Genomic DNA, 15,014 nt, shown 5'->3' with positions numbered 1-15,014 from the left:
CTTACAGATATAAACACTAGCCATTTTATTACCACTTTAATTGTACAAAGAGTTAAATCATGGAAAGAAAAACCATAAGGTAGATGTGGATTTTTCTTTTTGAAGTAAGTGTGAAAAGTTAGCCTCAAACTACTTTAAGTTGACTTACTCTGTGTTGCCCATCAAGACCCTGCCTGTACTGGATGTATTGAAGCTCCTGAGACAATCTATCTTGAATCGACGTACTATCCTTACTGTTCCTTGGATTGTAGAGTTCCTCTCCCTTGTGGACCATTTTGCTCCATTCCTTGACTACTACTGGAGGGTGTTTTCCCTCCTCCTGCAGCTGTACAGGTGAGAGACTGAGCAAGGATGCCTGCACTTGCTTGAAAACATTTCTTTGCAATGATAATCACATCCCACTCTTCTTCCAAAATGGTGGCTGTGAGGCTGCATGCTGGCTCTCAGGTGGGACCATTATAAAAATCACTTAATTCTTCTGTCCATGTTACAGCTGTAAATCACTTGTATTTCTTTTGATGTTATACTATATTAAGAGGAGTCCATCCCAAGCTTTGGGAACTTTTGACTCAAATACAGAGTTTGACCAAATATATACAACTTCCCATGTGTCTGCAAGCAGTGTGCAGCTGCAAAATATAAACTTAAGTCCCTCCGCAGAGTTCCCCACTGCCCAAATATTCTCAATTCTTCTTCCCTCCATAAAAAACAGTGCAAAGAGATGGGATTTGTAGCATGTCTTAAGGTCACCAAACCGTGGCTGCTGCAGACCAAACGTACAATGCACTTTATACCACCACCCACCCACACATACTCACTCACTCATGCACAGGCTAAGACTTCTTCCCTGCTCAAAAGAGCCTGAGATTTAGGGTAGACAAGGCAGGGAACAGGTCAAGGAAATGGAGAGCATGGCGACAAGTTATAGTATAGTGAGAATATTTTTTTTTATTAATGCAGCCAAGGTTTAATGGTCTCGTCTACTGCCCTTTCCCCATGGCAGGTGCCTGGTCCTTTCTGAAGATAAGGAGATGAGTTTCCTAAACAAGCTACTGATACTTGCAGTGCTGGGCTGGCTTTTTCAGGTACAGTAGCTGGAAGTGTAAATGGCTGGAGGAAAAGTGTGATAGAAGTTAATAGAAAACAATTGAAAATGAGATAAATAAAGTGAGATAAAATAAACACGAGCTCCTTTCTGTAGAGAGTTTAACACTCCTGGATAATTCCCTAGTTTATTTCTATAGATCTCATCTTCATTAAACCATATAGCACTTTTCTTCAAGAGCAAAGGGCTTTGTCTGTTACGAGTGCACACAGTTTCCACTGAAATTGGAAATTGCCTTGCACTGCAAAGGCAGTGTGCTGAATGCTGTGGGGAGGTGGCAGTGCTTTGCATTAATCAACAGAAAACTTGTCCAGCTGATTAAGAAATGGCATTGATGAGACTCCAAAGGGAGACCCATTCTGTCCTCAGCTGGGAGAATGGTGCCTGTTTTAATGGGAGTGAGAGACCCCTGAAGTTTGGTGAGAGATATGAAAGATCCCTGGTGGGAGGTTGGGATATGTGAAATGTAGGGTAATAAACTCTTGGTTTATAGAAAGAAGCTACCTGTGTCGTGGTGGGTCTAGCAGAGTATGGAAAATTGAGTGGCAGGTTATATTTTTTTAGAACATTGAAAGACTGTCACACCCCGTAGCTAGGACTGTATTTCACTCACTGACTGCCGGTGCATGGCAGCTATTGAGGGTTTGTGTTCCAGGTCCCCTCGGTCCCAGAGGAGTTGTTCTTCACCAGTGAAGTCAAACAGGAGGGGTTGATGAGGGACACTATGACATCTGCTCAGGCTTTGGTAAGTTTGTGTAACAGTAGCTGCTTTAATATTTGCTGCTGATTGATTCAGGCATGGGTGACCTGCAGGCCAAGTGCAGCCTCTGGATTTCAACAATGTGTTTAGTGGCTTGTCTTCAGTGCAAATGTGTTGACGCTGTAGGCTCCAGCATGCAATGCTTCAACTTGTCTGACTGGTCAGATTGCATTTTATGCTGAGACTTGTAGTCTCCATGAGCTGGACTTCAATATTAAAAACACAGGCAGCTGCAATCTGCTTGTTTTATGCAAATTACCCCTCAGTGCTTTTGGTAAACTGCCAGTATGACTCTAAACTGGAGAAAGCGTGGACAGTATGAACTGGGGGTGCTTTGCCAAGGAGATGAGGCCTTGCTAGGGCACACAAGCATGTTTATTTACAGACTCTGATCTACTCTTGATAGACTATCCACAGTGCAGTGTCTGTGTGAGAGTTACAGCCTGTCCCAGGTGCTAGGAGTGATGACAGAACCAGAAATAGGTGACTAGATCTTTTTTTAAAGAAGTCTGCTCTATTGGGATTCCCTACAATCCACCTGGCCTGGCAAAGGGTAATTAGCACCTGAACCAAACCACTTCAGAGGGTAAAAAATAATTCAAGCCAACAAATAGGCAGTTTTCAGATCCCACCTCCCTTGCTGTGTGTGGGAGCCTCCAGCCTGTCTCATCACTATATGAGAGTATCTTGTTACAGTGTAATATGTGCCAGTCGCACCTCCAGTGACAGAAGGGAGATGCAGAACTCCATTGCAGCCTCTCCTAAATATGTACAATATACGCTGCCCGCAATGATGGGATGCTAGGCCCTCCCTTCATCTCTACCCTGCTTGGCTGTGCCAGGTGATAATATGGTGGCGTGTGTGTGTGTGGTCCTGTAACTCCATAGGTCAGAGTCTAAAGTCAAGTAGACTGATTCTGTGTGTCTGGATGGAAGCAGTGGTAGAGCTTTAATTTTTAATAGTTGTGTATTCTCTACCCTTCTCCTAGTTTGGGCTCCTCCCCCAGTCAGGGCAGCAGGCCTCCACTGGGGGTCCCTAATCCCTTTTTACAGCCATCCACTCTCAGTGGGGTTTTGACAGAGATCAGGATTAAAGCTCAAGCAATGGCAGATCTTTCTGAAATGCAGCACTGTTCACTGCACATTTGAGGGCAGGAATGAGCTCTGTGGGTGTTCAAAGTTTGTCTCCCTTCAGAAGCACTTGATCTGGATTGTGATTAGCTCCATTTTTGGGGGGTAAGGTGCCGTGAGACATCTGCTTGATACATAAGGGATTTCTAATCCTCTAAATATGATTCCCTTTTGCAGCTGTTCTGTCCTTCAGCTTCCTTTTCTTCCTTTACCAGGATTCTGTGCCTTTGGTGGATCAGCAGTTACTTTATACCTGCTGTCCCTTCCTTGGTGAGTATTGTATTGATGTTAGTGCCAGCATTCTTTGGTCCCATGAGTCAGGTCATCTTTCTTACCCCTTCCCACAACCTTGAATATCATAACTCTGACCTTGATGAAAAGACCAAGTCATGGATACTCCAACCACAATTGATAGAAGTACCTCTCGGAGACAGGGAGGCTGCAGATGGACTGTTCTGGCTGTGCAGAGTTAGTGATTCACAGGGGAGGGGCGGGGGGAGCCTTGCTCTCCATGTAAAGTCAGACTCGAATGGGGGAGTGCCAGGCTGTCCCATGCTGTGTTTAAATGGGAAGGGTTTGGATTGTGACAGTACCCTGGTCTCTAGGCTGACACTTACTGAAGGCAGAGGGGAGGGATCCCTTTGTATCTTGACATCATATACTGTCAAGCTTGTGTTGTCGGGATTGCTAGTTACCCTCCGTCATCGTTTCCTTGAGAGACTGCCTCCTGGTGGCTGTGCACTCATACAACGGAGGCGCCCACCTGACCATTGTGGAGGGCCAGTGCTGGCTTTGAAGATGAAAGGGGGAGGCTTTACCTCCTGGGGCTACACTGCTGTGTATGTGGCTGCAGGGAAGGCTGTACAGTCAGTGCAATGTTTCTTACATGAGAAATGTGCACCACAATTTGAAGGGTTGAAATCCCCCGCACTGAGCTCACCTCCGACATTCTCTCGGTAATGACACCGGAGTGCTGAGGGTCCTTGATTCTCCCAAAACTCGCGTGGCCCTTGCAGAGCTGCCACTTTCCATCCTGCGGTCTGAGGAGGACTGGCTGGGATTGTCGTGAAAACCTTGTCCAAGTCACTACTCTGTAATCCTTCTGAAGGGTCACTGTTGAATGTTGGGAAGAGTGTGCTGCCTTCTGTTCCTTGCTGGGAGTGCAGCTTCTGGGGGTGCCTTGCCACCCTGCAAGGGTAGAGGCTTGTGGCCGGCTTTCCTCACCACCCTGGTTGTGTGGGATATTGGGATTGCGCTGGCCTCACCTTGGATCCCAAACTTATTCTCCTCTGCTATTGCAGAACCTGGTTCAGTGAATTTCTCTATGCACGTCTGGCTTTGTTACCCACTATCATGACTATATATGTGGGGACTACTCTTTACACCTGTTTTTCTCTTTACAGGTGAACTACGGAAGCTGCTGGCTTCCTTTGTGGCTGGCAGTGGTGCAAAAAATGGTGGCTTTATAAGGAAAATAACCCCAACCGCTGCAGAGTCCTTGGCACCTAAGCCTTCTGTCACACAACAGAAATTGCAGGTAGAGAAAACCTGAGGAGCTGTGTACTGACTCCTTGCACAAGTTAGGGATCCACTCTGTTTCCATGTAATGAAATAGCTCTTCTTTTTGGCATGTACCTCTTTCTTTTTACACTGCTCTGACTCCCCTATAACCATGGTCGGACACATGAGGGTTCCGTGTGTGGTACAGTGTTGTCCATCCTATAATTAAAGGGGATAAAGCAGCACCATTGTCATACAGTGCTCCCAGTTGCAGCTTGCTGTGAAAAGGTGCTGCTCTCAGAATGGGCAGAGCTATCCATATTTTTCCTTCCTCTTTTTCCCCCTTTATCAGTCAATTGTTTTGCAGTTTCTCACAACTCAAAATGAATAAGCTTTGGGCTAAAAGGTGAGAGGAAGATAGGACATAAGCATTTTACAGGGTGTGCCGGGGTTGTGGTCATCAAATGCTCTAGCTTAGACAAGTTTTGTGCCTTTACTTGTACAGTACACAACAAAGCCAATGTGCCCTGGGCCTGTTTATTCCTATAGTGCAGCGGGGAGGATTGATGTGGAGTGCCCTGGTCTGTTTGTAGCGCTTGTTCTTCCTCTCGAGCAGGTGGAGCTGGAGCAGGCCTTCTTCCACAACCAGCCTCCATCCCTGCGGAGAACAGTGGAATTTGTGGCAGAGAGGGTGGGATCCAACTGTGTTAAGCACATCAAGTAAGTGCTGGGTTGGGCACCTCTGAAAATCCCTGCTTGCCTGTTGGGTTTTAATCTCTGAGGCCAAGCATTTGGGTGTCCAGTTGCCTGTTGAGTTCAATACTGCAAGTTCCTGGGGGAAACTAATCTGAGTGGCAGTCTAGGCAGGGTGCCGGTGACTGGCTGCCTGAAGTCCTGTCTGCTCTAGCACTCTCAAAAGAGCTTAGCGTCCTAGGGTGTTTCTGTGAGCATCTTCAGGGGAGAGCTGTGTATCCCTTGTCACTTTGGATTATGTCTGCCTGGAGTGAACATGGAAACATAGAAATTGCCATGTTGGATCAGGCCTGTAGTCCTTGTAGCCTAATGTCATATCTCTGATAGTGGCTAGCACCAGATGCTTCAGAGGAAGATCCAAGACACGTCACAGTAGGCAGATGTGGGATAATCTACCCCTCATGTTGGGTCTCGTAAATCCTAATAGTTAGAGATTGGCTTAGGCCCTTCCAAAATTTGTTAGCTATAACTGATAACTCTGGATATTCCTGTTAGCCATAGAAACCTACACTCCCTTTTTGAATCTCACTGTTTTTGGCCTCAACATCCTGTGGCAATGAGTTCCAGTGAGCTTGTGATAAGACTCTCTCATGGTGGGGTGCGGGGGAGGAGTTAGATTAATAAAATAACGTGATGGCGTTTTTAATCTCAGTGTTTTGTTTCATCTGTGATCTAAAGGAAAATGCTGCCCCTCTGGAAGCAGGATATAAAGGCTACATACTGATTTCCTGGCTTGTTCTCTCTGTTGTCCCATTGGCTTGTAACAGGGCAACACTGGTAGCAGAGCTGGTCAAAAGGGCAGAGGTCATGCTGCAGGATAAGGTAAAGGAAGAGGATGCTAATCATAGCAAACTGCTGGACGAGGTGTGTGCTCAGCTGTACGAGGAAGGGGCGCAGGCTCTCCACAAAGGCAGAGAGTAAGCAGGAGAAGTTATTTAAATGAGTCATTTCTCTTCCTTTTCATTGTAGAGTCCTTAATGATGTGCAGGCTTTGAGATTACACCAGTATTTTTAAAACTCCCAACCTCTGCTTCAGACACGCTGGTGTGTTTAGCTGGATCCCTGTAACCTGAGCTCAGTTTCCCTTTGGATGCCTCCTGTTCCTGGAAAGAAATTGAGGAGGATACAGTCCTGTGTACCCTCGCTGCCTTCAGCTCCAAACTGACTTAAACTCCAGTCATTGTATTTTCCCCTCTTTTGGGAGAGGAAGGAAGGAATCCTGGATGTTACGGCTCAACTGGCTATAGCAGGAGCCTGTAATTTAAAACTTTGCTTACCTGGTTCTGTCTGGTCATAACCACTATGATGTTCAAGTGGTGAAATGTAACAAAGCAGGTGGAAGTCCCTGCAGGGACATTTGACTGTCACCCTAGAGCAGTGGCTCCCAAACTGTGGGTCAGGACCTCAGGGCTGGCTTAGACTTGCTGGGGCCTGGGGCCGAAATCAGAGGGCTTCGGCCTTGGGTGGTGAAACTCAGGATACAGCCCCCCTGCCTGAGACTGAAGCCCTTGGGCTTGGGCTTTGGCCACCGAACCCAGGGCAACAGGGCTCATGCAGGCTCAGGCTTCGGTCCCTCCTCCAGGGGTCGTGTAGTAATTTTTGTTGTCAGAAGGGTGGGGGTCTCAGTGCAATCAAGTTTCAGAACCCAGCCCTAGAGCGTTGGCTGACACAACAGTATATTTTCTTTGCCATTTTTCCTTTGCAGATTTTGCAGGTTGAAAGGGCCTGAGGCTGTGAGAGTGCTGCTGCCAGAAGAGACATCAGCAGCAGTATGTACCGTGTCTATTACAGGCCTTGCCTTTCAGTCCTGATCGGTATCCCTGTATCGCCATTGCTGCCACTTTTAAACCCTTCCGTGATAGGATGGTCGAGTTTACTGACACATGGATGTAAAATCACTCTGAGCCTCATGCCTGCCCAGGTTAACTGGGCATTTCTGTCAAAATGATCCAGCAGCAAAATAGTTAACTGTTGTTTACATCATTATCATTTGACTTCATAGTTAACTCCTGTTACGATTAATGTGATTCGTTAATCATTAATGTAATACATCTTTCTTGGCCCCAAATACTGCCTGAGTCAATGGGCTTCACATAGAGAATGTGTGTAAAGGGGCCCTTTTGGTCATTTGAGAACCCAGTTTCCATGACAGCAGCCTCGTCCCATTTGAGTTTATCTAGAGACGCACATGTTGACTCTGAACACGATGTATGTTGAAATGAAGTCTCTTCTCTAGAGAGTTTGTTCCTTTGTCTCTCCTTGCCCAGCAGGGCAGGGCTGTCCTGTGAATGGCAGTAACTGTAACACTGCTGCTTATCCATTCCAAAGGTTTTGAACAGTGCAGAAGACATTGCGGTGGGACTGGCTACTGAGAAGGCCTGCACTTGGCTGTCAACCAACATCACAGGTAGGCCTCAGCTCTCTGCACTGTGGCTGCTCCCGACTTGAAGGCAGGGACTTTTGTAAGATCAGAGAGGTCTTTCCAGTGTAATGAAGTACATGCTCTCCCTGGTTTTCTTGTCAAAGGTTTGTCCTGCCCATCCATACCTGTTTAGAAGCAGGGGAAGGGGTTGCTGTCCTCACCCATCTGGTTTCTAACCCTAAGTGCACGTTCCAAGGTTTTGAGTTCTCAGACTTTGGCATTTTAGGTCACTTCAGGATCTGAGGTCAGGAGTCTGTCTGGGGCGTGCTGGGTTCTACAATATGGGAGGCTTCCTCCTAATCTGTTGCTTGGGCTAAAGTCTTGTCTGCACTAGACGTTTGCAGCGCTAAGATCTGCTTGGTCCCTTCAGCATGCTTCTAAAATACCTTGTGTCCACACCAACTACTACTCCTTAGGGCTTGCCTCCAGAACAGGTACCACTCAAATTGGAATTGCTTTCAGCAGAACACCAGTTTAATCAGAACCATTTCAGACTGCACTGGTTTCCTGCTAGCATTGATGGCAGTGAAATGATTCAAAGATAGTTCTCCAGCTACTGTCCCATAGTGCCTTGGTAGCATTTCAGAAAATCGCAGAAGTCATTACTTCTGGGAGTTGTGCCAGGAACTGTGGGATAGGTACCCAGTAGGTGTTGCAGCTAAAATGGTTTAGAACAGCACTAGCGTGGATGCTGGGCTCAGAACATGAATTGATGTGATGGCTAGTGCAGCCATGCTAAAGCATTGATGTGTAAACTGGCACAACGCACCAGTTCAGCTTTCTAGTGTAAACACTACCTCAGAGTGATGCTAGTTTATCTCCTGCTTAATTGATGTTCACAGGACACACTGAGATCCTCTAATAGAAGGCTCAAGAGATGGGTTAGGTATTACCACTAACCTACACTTCTGAGAAGAGCTGTGGGTGCAGCATTGGCTCTGCCTGTGCCTGCGTTCAGGAGCCTGTGATTACGTGAAGGAATAGGAGCTCAGAGGGCTGGGATGTTGGAAACCTAACACATTCCTCATGCTGGTCCTGAGACACCACTCAATGGAGAAAGATTTGAGGGAACACCCCATATTGTGGTTTCTGGAAACTGTTTTCTCCATATCCTTTGTGAGAAAAATATGAATGTAATAAGCCCTGTTATTTGTTCCTTACAGCACTGATCAAAAGAGAAGTGAGAACTACCTTTAATCGGATGTTGAGAGTCCAGGGTCCTTCCTTGCCCAGTGAGGACGCACAGGGGGAGAGGAAAGGTTGTCCCCCCGACTGCCAGCACCATGCTCCGTTCCCCTCTCAGATCATCAATGAGATTAAAGTACAGAACTTCCACTGTCTCCTTGGTTACATTGATACTTTTTTGACTTTCCTCCCGTGGGTACAGTTAAGCTGTCACAGTTCCAAGGAACAAGCTCTGAGCCTGGGTGGGGTGGGAGTGGAGGCGGGTGCACCTATGTTGCTTCTCACTCCCTTCCAGTAGCTGCTTAGAGATCAGCATTCTGGTCTCAAGGAGCCCTGTCAAATACAGTGTTCATGGTGACATGGCTGTGGGGTGAGAGGGAGATGTCCATCTGACTCCACTTGCATAAGTCCACAGTCCCTGTTTTAGGGATGTAAGAGCCATCCTGCCACAGTGAGAGTTTTGTGCAACTCTGTTATGAAGAGTGACCATGTCAAAATGGTTCCTCCTTACACTGCAGATCTGCTCCCTGTGTGTTTTTTCAGTGAGCTCTGCTGACTTCAGGGACTAAAATAAGTATTTCCTGGTCTTTATCCCAATCAGCCCTGCAGAGCTAGTTGGATTCTGTTTCTTCTTATTCACCAACAGAATTGTTTGCTGAGTTCCAGTCAGCTACATCAGTGCAAATCTGTGGAAAGGGGTCTGCCTGCCTGCCTGCCTTTCCCTCTGCATTTAACTGGACTTAGGGGGAATTGAAATTAGAGAGAAAGAAGGGAGTGGTCGGATGGCTTGATTTCTCCAGATTCCCTTCCTATTAGAACTGATATAAAATGCCTTCCCACCTCTCTTGTCGCAGGCTTAAATGGATGCTGTTCTCCTAGAAATTATATAATTAAACCCCCCAAACAGTTCTCTCACCATCACCTGAAATTATTAAGTGAAAGAATATTAATAATCTCATCTGCTTTTCACTATTTGTTCTGCTTGTTTTTCTGAGTTAATTTGTTTACCTGGGTAGTGAAAGTAGAGTTGCTATAGTCAGATTCCTATCAGTTTCATATGTACTAGGCCACTGCCTCCAGTGTTTTGGTTGCAAAAACTGCAACAGAATGTGTTTTTGTTTACCCAAAAAAAAAAAAGGGGGGGTTTCCACTGGAATTACAAAAAAAAAAAAAAAAAAAATCATGGAAAGTTATATGAAGATGTTAATTTTTTTTTTAAATTTTGCTTTTTTACACAGCTTAAATTTGGAGTGACTAGATTTGACATAGTCCTTTTGAAATTCTAAAACGCAGTTGTTTCCATGTCTTCTAATTGAAGTTCTGCCCTTTAGTTGTCATTCAAGCATACTAGTACTGGTTGGTAAGTCACTAATGATGCTAGGTGTTAACCACACACAGCATCAGGAAAAATATGATCCAAGGAACCAGACAGTTAATGCTACACATTTGTTTTGAGTGCGATATGGCGCTCCTTGTAATAATGGTGTTGCCTCATAGAGAGGCAGAAGATGATGTTGTGGTTGAGATACAAGATGGTGGATGGAGGCAGGGGTCAGAAGACCTGGGTTCTGTTGCCAGCTGTGCCATTGACTCTCTGTGACTTCTGGCAAATCACTTAGACCAAAACTTTGAAATGTGGGTGGCTAATTAAGTGATGATGTGATTTGCAAGGGTGGTGAGAAGCTGTTGCCCTTATTGACATCAGTGAGAGCTACAGGCAAAAGTCAGGCCACTTATTACATGCCTAAATATAGATTTAGGTGCCTAGCTTCAGGCACCCAAGTTTGAAAAAATGGGTGGCAATATTTCTATTTCCCTTTCCTAGTCTGTAAAATAGGGATAATACTAACCTCCTTCATGGTCTGTGTGTGGGTTGGGTTTGTTTTTTTTTGTGTGTGAAAATTAAGGAATGATTGTAAATCACTTAATCTTCAGTCCAATGGGGTCTCTATAAATGCAAAGTATGAGTTGTTATATGAGCTGTTGTTGCTTTTTCGTCTAGGATGTGCTCTCTATTGCTGTGGGACCCAGGGATGAAGATGAAGGCATTCTCTATGTCCAGCTGGAGTGCTTGCTGAAAAGACTGAGCCAAACGCTTCAGTGCAGAAAGGTAGAAATAAAAAAGTATGCAGTGCTTTCTGAGCCATCTGTATACCTGCTAGTGTAATGAACCTGTCTCAGCTTGTGTTAGGGGGCAAAGATGTTTCATTCTCTGACCCTAGATATCTGCATGTGATGTGTGGGGTATGTGAAGATTGATTATTTTCGTGGAGAATTTTCTGGAACTTTCCAACAATGCCTTCTTTAATGACCCTGAGTCAGCAGCTCTGTGGCTCCTGCTGTTGCTGCTTGTGTCTTTCCTAATTATTTTTAATGCAAAGCTCCTGTCTGATCAGTCTGAACCAGAGGCTGCAGGTTCTGGGATGATTCCCTGATGGTGACATGCCAATTTTATGTTTTCAGTTCATGTGTCCCACATCGGAGCAGCAGCTGGCTAGGTGCACTGTAGAGTTGGCATCTCTCCTAGGTAAGCCAGTTGTCGCCTGTGTATTGTTAATGCTGACTGCTTTCCCCTCACCTCTGAGTGCCCCTTAGGTCTCCCTGCTTTTCATTCAGAGTTTTGTTGGATCTCTTGTAACAAAAGTGTCACTGGATCTGCAAAGATGTTCCATTGCAAAACCCAGAGGGTGACTATTGGGAGATTGCGTTCTTAAAACCCCTCACAAATATCAGTCTTTTGAGCTGACCCTCCTTCAACTACATATTTACCTCATTCCGCCTTTCTTCCCCTCCCAGTTCTTGGCCCCCTCATTCAGACATGCAGTCAGCTCTGAGATCCCTGTCTCTGGATTTTTGGAATTGAACCTTTTCCTAAATGTAATGTTTGATTCTAGTTTTCATGCCTCGCTCGTGAGAGAAAGTCAGTAGCTCATTTCATGTGGACTAGTGACTCCTCTGTGCAGGTTCAGCCAGAGCAATATTCTCAATCTCTTGGCAGCAGCCAACTACAGTGTGTGATTTCCCCTCTTTCTAAATATGTTGTCATGGTTTCTGATACCTGATGTGCATCTATACCTCACACACTTCTAGCTAATGACGTGGGTGCAGAGCTTTCCCCCTGGCCAGTCTCCTAATCTCCGCTATCTAGAGCCTTCAGAGGGAGTAGGGCTCCCCTTGAAATGTTCCCCTTTCAGAGAGCAGTCTGCTGTACCTTGGAAGGATGAAATGCTTACACTGAACTCTTTTCTGGGGCTGGAAATGCAGTTCTGTCTTTCTATGAGATGACAAGAGACTACAAGGAAGGTCTGAGAGTTTTTTAGGATTCATTGTTTAGCTGTATTTAGAAGTACTGTAATAAGAATAATTAAAAATGAATATGTTGTCCTTAGAGAAAACAGTTCATCCACTATAAAGTGAGAGTACCGCAGCCCCACATAAATCTGGGAGCTACTAATCTACCAGTAAAATGATTAATGTAAAGTGTACAATTTTTTTTAATTTAAATGTTCTATTCAGTTAAAGTCACTGCCTTTTGTAGGAGTCACAACTACATCCCATTCTGTTAGCAATAAAACTAGCTACTAGTTATTAGTCTGTCTTCTCCCAGCTTTGCGGGCAATAGACCAGTAGAGTAGCATTAGTCACCTTCAGAACAGACTTCTATTTCTTGTCTGTGGTGTCTTCTGCCTTGGGTGCAGAACCCAGAATTTTGCATGTTCCAAGATTCATAGAATATCATGGTTGGAAGGGACCTCAGGAGGTCTTCTAGTCCAACTCCCTGCTCAAAGCAGGACCAATCCCCAGACAGATTTTTACCTCAGTTCCCTAAATGGCCTCCTCAAGGTTTGAACTCACAACGCTGGGTTTAGCAGGTCCAATGCTCAAACCACTGAGCTATCCCCAACCCCCCTCAGTTGAAACTGCTGCTCTGCATTGCCTCTTCATGAGTGTTTTCACCTTGGTGTTTGTATTGGTGCTAACCAAGCCTGTCAGCTCACTAACAATGTGCTGCACGTACCAAGATGACTGTAAATGTAATAGTAATAAACTGTATTGGTCCATCCCCTCCGTCCCATAGTTTCAGATCGTGTTCCTATCCAGGGCCTTAAGCCTCAAACCCAGAAGAAACCTGAAAGACAGCGAGGGAAGAAGAATGCTGTCTACAGCCTTCTGAAATCGCTGCTGTCGGTTTGGAAGGAAGATTTTTGGACACCTGTTCCTGTTCAGCTGATGTTCAGCAGGAAGAATGTTGGCTACATTGCAGAAGTCGAGCAACGTGAGGTGGGACTTCTTTAGCTCTCCAGAACCAGCTGCCCAATCCTGCTCGCCATACTCACACTGGAGTTCTGTTGACTTCTGTGACTATCATGTGAGTAAGGCTAGCAGGATTTGGCTCTCACTGTTCAGCTGCCAATGAGTTTCTTCAGGGACAGCGGAAAAGTAAGAGCAGTGTATAATGTTGTCAGGAAGGCAGACTGTAATACTTATGTTTGGGGAGATGCAAGTGACGCTAGAATTTGTTCAGTTTAATGCCAGAACAAATGATAAAATTGCTGATCAACCTGAGAGATTATAGGACTGTAAACATAAATCGCCCCATGGTTAACTTTGGGTCTGAAGAATTTTCCTGTCTAGTTCCAGACCAGGATATCGGCTTTTGTTGAAAATTAGATGGGCATTCCCAACCTCTCCTTGAGCTGGGCAGGAAACACTTATTCTACTTCCAACTGGGAATCCAGATCTGAAAATGAATGTAAGAACAGCCATACTGGGTCAGACCAATGGTCATCTAGCCCTGTATCCTGTCTTCAGACAGTGGCCAGAGCCAGGGACTTCAGAGGGAGTGAACTGAACAGGGCAATTTATCAAGTGATCTATCCTCTGTCATCCAGTCCCAGCTTCTGGCAGTCAGACGTTTAGGGACACTGGGAGCATGGGGTTGCATCCCTGTCATTTTTTCTAATAGCCATAGGTGGACCTATCATCCATGAACTTACGAATCTTTATTTAACTCAGTTATTACCTGGTGATGTTGTGATGGTGAGAAGTAGGAGTTTCACTGGTTGACTGTGCATTGTGTGAAGAGAAGTACTTCCTCATATTTGTTTTAAACCTTCTCCCTGTTAATTTCTTTGGATAACCCCTAGTTTGTGTGTTGTGAAGGGATAAATAATATTTCCTTATTCACTTTCTCCCCACCATTCATTATTTTATAAATCTCTATCATATCTTGCCGCAGTTGTCTCTTTTCCAAGCTGAACAGTCCCAGCCTTTTTAACGTCTCCTCATATGGAAGCTGTTCCATATCTCTGTATTTTTTCCAGTTCTAATATATCTTGTTTGAGATGGGGCAACCAGAACTGCACTTAGTATTTGAGATGTGGGCATACCACAGATTTATATAGTGGCATTATTATATTTTCTGTCTTTTTATCCCTTTACTTATGGTTCCTAACATTCTGTTAGTGTTTTTGCACATTGAGCAGATGTTTTCATAAAATGCTTCACAATGACTCCAAGATCTTGAGTGGTAGGTAGTAGCTAATTTAGATCTCATCATTTTGTATGTATAATTGGGATTATATTTTCCAGTATGCATTACTTTGCATTTATCAACATTGACATGGTGTGATTGTTTTATTGTAGAATAGACTACGTGAGCTGCAAGGGAAACTTACGTCATTCAGAATGGTAGACGATATCTATCAGGTGCAGCTTGTCCCCAGAACCCAGGGACAGAGTTTACTTCCTCCTTTCACCTTTTGTTTTTTCCCCGTAATACAGATTTGAGTAAATTCAAAACATAACTTGTACAGAGTTCTTACAAAGCAGTAAATAGAAGCAGGCCATAGCTCATCTTGAGGAACTTGACACTCCTTGTTCCTTCTGCAGTGGGATTTGTTCCTGTTTATGCTTCATGGTCTTGTTGACCATGGTCTGATGGGAAATGCAGAGATAGAGAGCTGCTTACATAGCCTCCAAGAACTTCTCTGGTCCTCAGTAAGTATTTATTTATGTTTCATTTAATATTCAGGCATGACTATGAGGATGCTGTGTCAGTTTGACGTTTTGCTTTTGTTTTTTGTACTACTCTCTCAAAGACCTAGGCCCAGATTCTTGTCTACGCAGAGTTTCAGCTTGGTGCAATATAACGTGTG

At 44.9% G+C, this 15,014-nt stretch overlaps 1 protein-coding gene across 10 annotated transcripts in view; it reads left to right on the top strand.

The window, feature by feature from the left end:
- Positions 1 to 15,014, top strand: part of CDAN1 (codanin 1) — a 94,147-nt gene that overhangs the window by 26,878 nt on the left and 52,255 nt on the right. For 7 of the 10 annotated variants that reach the window (XM_039536973.1, XM_039536974.1, XM_039536972.1 and 4 more), the window contains 14 exons: positions 167 to 333; positions 1,004 to 1,085; positions 1,761 to 1,850; positions 3,212 to 3,266; positions 4,400 to 4,533; positions 5,113 to 5,216; positions 6,017 to 6,166; positions 6,955 to 7,018; positions 7,578 to 7,656; positions 8,835 to 8,992; positions 10,859 to 10,966; positions 11,320 to 11,383; positions 12,935 to 13,137; positions 14,749 to 14,856. In XM_039536973.1, the coding sequence (XP_039392907.1) occupies positions 167 to 333; positions 1,004 to 1,085; positions 1,761 to 1,850; positions 3,212 to 3,266; positions 4,400 to 4,533; positions 5,113 to 5,216; positions 6,017 to 6,166; positions 6,955 to 7,018; positions 7,578 to 7,656; positions 8,835 to 8,992; positions 10,859 to 10,966; positions 11,320 to 11,383; positions 12,935 to 13,137; positions 14,749 to 14,856 (1,566 nt within the window). Of the gene's footprint in view, positions 1 to 166; positions 334 to 1,003; positions 1,086 to 1,760; positions 1,851 to 3,211; positions 3,267 to 4,399; positions 4,534 to 5,112; positions 5,217 to 6,016; positions 6,167 to 6,954; positions 7,019 to 7,577; positions 7,657 to 8,834; positions 8,993 to 10,858; positions 10,967 to 11,319; positions 11,384 to 12,934; positions 13,138 to 14,748; positions 14,857 to 15,014 lie in introns of those variants that run through there. The other 3 variants (XM_039536978.1, XM_039536977.1, XM_039536980.1) reach the window with 2 other exon arrangements.

This window comes from Mauremys reevesii, linkage group 4 (assembly GCF_016161935.1).
Source record: "Mauremys reevesii isolate NIE-2019 linkage group 4, ASM1616193v1, whole genome shotgun sequence".
Classification (NCBI taxonomy): domain Eukaryota; kingdom Metazoa; phylum Chordata; order Testudines; family Geoemydidae; genus Mauremys; species Mauremys reevesii.
The sequence above is the reverse complement of the archived record's forward strand: the minus strand, read 5'-3'. Positions and strand labels throughout refer to the sequence as shown.